The sequence below is a fragment of the Nansenia antarctica genome (assembly GCF_963989245.1).
Source record: "Nansenia antarctica genome assembly, chromosome: 16".
NCBI lineage: Eukaryota > Metazoa > Chordata > Actinopteri > Argentiniformes > Microstomatidae > Nansenia > Nansenia antarctica.
The window spans coordinates 24,713,042-24,718,041 of NC_137686.1; the positions used below are offsets into that span (position 1 = coordinate 24,713,042).

Here is a 5,000-nt window from a genome sequence, read left to right on the forward strand (position 1 = left end):
CTAAAACTTTTAAGACCTTGATTTCTTTTTCGCAAATTCACAAACCTTTAACGATTTCAAGGACCCGTGGGAAAGCCTGACCAACATACTGCATCACTGGGGCACATTATGATTTAGCCTTCATGAGAACACAATTAAACTATTCATAGTGGTGCACTATGTACAACATTCAGTGATAACCATTATCTCAGTAGAGCTATAAATCATCACCAAATCATTTCGCATGAAGACTTGAATTTTCTGCTTGAATATAGCAACAGAGCAGTGAGTCAAACCCGCCGCCCTATAACTCATCAAAGCTTCAGCATGTTTCTACAGACTGGAGTCAGTGCCGCGCCTCACAGCGGCGTGTGTCTCCGTGTGTGTGTGTCTCTGTGTGTGTATGTCTCTGTATGTGTATGTCTCTGTGTATTCACATTGACAGATTTATATTGCGGCGGTGTCTCCTTTGTTGACCTTTGATCCCATTAATGGCTGGACACACACACACGCAAGTGCAAGTGCACGCGCACACGCACACACACACACACACACACACACACACGAGTCCCTGGTACCACAGCTTTGTGACAAGCCAAGCCATTGTCTTGTTCTCCAGAGACAAAGCACAAGCCACAGAGATATCATGGTGAACAACAACTTCTAAGTAAACAGTGTGTATACAGTATCATGTTCTAAATTAGGTCTCAATGGCAAAACTACATTAAGCTGTATTTCTATCAAAGCACAGTATCGTTGAATGTGTCTCATTTCCAGCCCCAGAAGAACAACATTCCACGTTTGTTCATAGCTCTGTCACATGTCCACGTCCTGGATTATGTCTTATCAGGGCCATAACTGCAGCCTTGGATTTTAGCTTTAACTTCTCTGATGTTTCCGTCGAGACCAGGGAAGATGGCAGGCTGTACTAGAGAATGCTGCCCCCTTGTGGTTGTGTAAAGGTTTTTTGGGAGAAACACTGCCCAAAGATCTCCCAAGTTTAGAATAACAACAGCTTTGTATTGATAATACCCACTGCTGGGATTTTGATGAGACACTAAACTAAACTAAAAGGTGTGTATTTGTAAGACACTAAACTAAACTAAACTAAACTAAACTAAACTAAACTAAACTAAACTAAAAGGTGAGTATTTGTAAGACACTAAACTAAACTAAACTAAACTAAAAGGTGAGTATTTGTAAGGCACTATCTCACTAACCTAAACGTTTGGCATGTGACCCGTGTCAGATCTCTCCCTGTGTAATAATCACCTTTCCATTCAAGCAAGAGAGGTCCTCGGCTCCAACTATCTGGAGATCCTCTGTCGACTGGTCATTCTGTGACGTAGGGAAGGGAAAAATATGTTTATTACCTCAGGATTTGTTTACTGTGTAACAAGTGCAAGAACCTGTTATGGCAATGTAATAACATACAGTATAGCTACAGTAGCAATCATCATGCTGTTTTTGTTTTCTTAAAAATGGACAAGACTGTACATGCCAACAACAGACATAACAGAAGTCCACACACGCATGCACACACACGCACACACACACACACACACACACACACACACAGTGGTGTGCCGTCAGGGCCAGCAAGGCCTTCTCTGCTGGCCTAAACATCATCAGAATATACATTTAATTTTTATATTTTTTTTCTACAAATATGTATTAAATTATTCCCGTAGTCTATTCTCTTCATTTCATAGCTTTCCTCTTGGTTGCGCTGCTTCCAGACATTTGGAGGGCTGGCCTTTAGCTTTTATCCAATCAAATTCAGCCATAATGTGTTGCCAGGGTACCAAGAAATCTGCCCGCCTGCAGATTCAACAGTGGCGCGAGTACAGATTGTAATTTAAAGTGAGCGAGAAAAGAGCTGTGGCGTGCCGTGGTCAGATCTCGAGTTGGCAGCAAATCCAAGCAAATCCGACGAAGGGGCCTTCTGGATGGCGGAGCACCTGATCAGCACCTGCACGTCTTTTGATTGGATACAAACTATTGGGAGGCGGAGCTAACACACTGAAACTTGATCTCCCTAATTTGTGTAGATGGAAGCTGTTGTTCTACAAGCCGAACCCCGACGTTAGCGACGCTATCCATGTAAAAGGACTTATTGGTGGAACTGATCAACTGTACAACAGAGTCATTGAAGTCTTCTTGAGGAAAGAAAGGAGGATGGATTTTGTGTTCAAATAATCAGTTGTTTTGGTGAGTACAAAGCATTTAATGTTTTCTGCAAGAGATGTAGACATACGGAGCGACCCTGGGGTCCATAGATATGTGTGTTGTGTTGCCTGGCTCAGTTGTGTGAGTAAGTGGGGCTTCAATGCGATCTTCTAACCACTTCCCGGGCTGCTACCATGGAAAACGACACACCCCCGTGACCGTATGAACACGAGGAAGATAACCATCCTTAAATGGAACCTCGAAACGGTTCTCCTATCGAGATCGACAGACCGCAAATTTCGGGAAATAACTGACGCTTTCGTTTTCATGCAATGAATTGAATACACCCAGACAAGGTGCCGCTATAATAACAATGGCAACGCCCGGTTATACTGCGTTTCTGTCTAAATGTATAGTTTCTAGAGCCATGGCGTCATAATGATGGTATTAAGAGGTGGAATAATTCAGGTAGGACATCACTGAAGGCCTAGGTGTGAAATGCACCGCCCGCCACTGCACACACACACACACACACACACACACACACAGACCGTGACGATTTGATTCCAGTGTTGTCACTGCATGACCATCTATGACAAGTGAGTCACATTATTTCATTATTTCATTCATTTGCTCTCCACAAACGTGTCTAAACCTAGCTCACTGTCAACATCCACATCAAGCAACATAACAGGGAGAAGTGGACGTTGTCTGGTTTTTCACCCCCTCACCAGGTAGCTCTTGAGGCGGATGAAGTTGACCCTCATGGGGAGGGTGTGGCTGGAGTTCCTGCTCAGGGCTTTGATCTTCTCCACCAGGTCGGCGCAGAACTGGAAGCCTCCTTTCAGGACACAGAGCACCACGATGTCGTGGTCTCCCAGGTCATCCATGATGTTCCGCGCAAGCCGCTCTGTCCTACGAATCACGCGCAAGAAAGGGTGTTGTTGTCACTCAAGTCGACGGTTTCTCCCACTTAATATTGACACTTTCTCCACTTTCAGATCCAGTCTTAAAACACAGCTTTTCACAATGGCTTACTTGGTTTGATCTTCTGTATTTTGTTTGTTGTTATATCTGACTTTGCTGTTTTTTATCTCACTTTGCTTTGTTGATTTGATAATGTTTTGATATGTGGTTTTAACTATGTCTTGGAAGGTGTCCTCGAGAGCCTTGAAAGGCGCCCATAAATAAAATGTATTATTATTATTATTATTATTATTATTATTATTACTTCCCCTAATCTCTCTCTCTCTCTCTCTCTCTCTCTCTCACTCTCTCTCTCACTCTCTCGTTCTCTCTCAGTGTCTCTTGCCCTCTCTCTCTCTCTCTCTCTCTCTCTCTCTCTCTCTCTCTCTCTCTCTCTCTCTCTCTCTCTCTCTCTCTCTCTCTCTCTCTCTCTCTCTCTCTCTCTCTCCTCTCTCTCTCTCTCTCTCTCTCTCTCTCTCTCTCTCTTCTCTCTCTCTCTCTCTCTCTCTCTCTCTCTCTCTCTCTCTCTCTCTCTCTCTCTCTCTCTCTCTCTCTCTCTCTCTCTCTCTCTCTCTCTCTCTCTCTCTCTCTCTCTCTCTCTCTCTCTCTCTCTCTCTCTCTCTCTCTCTCTCTCTCTCTCTCTCTCCTCTCTCTCTCTCTCTCTCTCTCTCTCTCTCTCTCTCTCTCTCTCTCTCTCTCTCTCTCTCTCTCTCAAGATGCAAGAATATGTATCCAGATATGGGACACTGGGATTACCTGTCCATGATGACGCCATGCGGGATGTAGACGCACTCTAAATCCCCTGAGTAATGCGCAGGGTGGCTGAACAGGTCTAAACTGTAGCCCGGCCAATCATCGTTGATCTAGAAAAGATCGTAGAGAAACGTATGTTTGTTTAAAAAAATCGATCTATTCCACATGTAGGCCTACCGAGTTATTTTGTAACCAAAACGTTTCAATTGTTTAATAGTCATCCCACAACTTAACGCAGGCGACTAGTGCAATTCAATTGACTCATTCATCAAAGTCGCTACAGTAATAATTCATGTTATGTTAAGTATTCATGTTATGACGCGTCCACTCAATATTTAGAGCTACATAAAATAATAATAAACAACTTTCTGTAAACAGAAGGTAACATTTCTATGATAATCAGCCCAAATAGGAGCTACAAACTAGTGCCTTATTTAGTTATTTCGCTCTGCCTGCCACCTCCATCCATCCATGCAGAAGTCAAACTTGCACACGAGGTCCGTGCGACTTTTCCCCCGAACCCTATTTGATTATATATTTATTTACCACAATTCCTTGGTCTCTTCCCCGAGATTGGAGGGCCGGATCGTCTGCCATGTTGTTTTTTCCTGTGACGGGACAAGACTTCTTTTCAGTTGCTGTTTTCAAAGAGTTGAGCAGTGATCGTGGCGGTGGAGGCGGAGCGCCACTGTGCAGGAATGTCCCGCTTTCCACCCCTCAAACCATGCATGGCAAGTTATGACTGAACCCCGAAACTCCAACGGAGAATCTCCTGATTTTTCTTTAGAAATAGCTTATAGGCCAGTCCTGTAAAGTTGCGATGTGGGGTCTACATCTAGAACTTCATAATATAATGTGTAAAGCAGGGGTCACCAACTACATTTTGTCCAAGGGCCAGAATTTTTCGGAGCTTACACTGTGGGGGCCGGACTTATTTTTATTTATTCTATTTAGGCATAATTAGCATATTATTGTTTGATATCTTCACTTTCTTACCAAATGTATGTTATTGATTTATTATCAGTGTTAACAGACTCCTGACACCTATACTGCAGCCAGCCACCAGGGGGCGATCAAGATATTTTGGCTTCACTTCATTGTAATCATTTTCAGTTATCAATCAAGCAAAATGT

The 5,000-nt window shown here is 43.3% G+C and overlaps 1 protein-coding gene across 1 annotated transcript in view; it reads right to left on the minus strand.

Annotated features, from left to right (window-relative positions):
• The window catches only part of prtfdc1b (phosphoribosyl transferase domain containing 1b), a gene marked incomplete at both ends in the record, with an annotated part of 9,730 nt that extends 5,266 nt beyond the window's left edge, over nucleotides 1-4,464 (minus strand). Inside the window, 4 exons of the mRNA XM_080547081.1 lie at nucleotides 1,252-1,317; nucleotides 2,880-3,063; nucleotides 3,871-3,977; nucleotides 4,414-4,464. Of these exons, the coding sequence (XP_080403207.1) occupies nucleotides 1,252-1,317; nucleotides 2,880-3,063; nucleotides 3,871-3,977; nucleotides 4,414-4,464 (408 nt within the window). The remainder of the gene's footprint in view (nucleotides 1-1,251; nucleotides 1,318-2,879; nucleotides 3,064-3,870; nucleotides 3,978-4,413) is intronic.
• Between the last annotated feature and the right edge of the window lie 536 nt (nucleotides 4,465-5,000).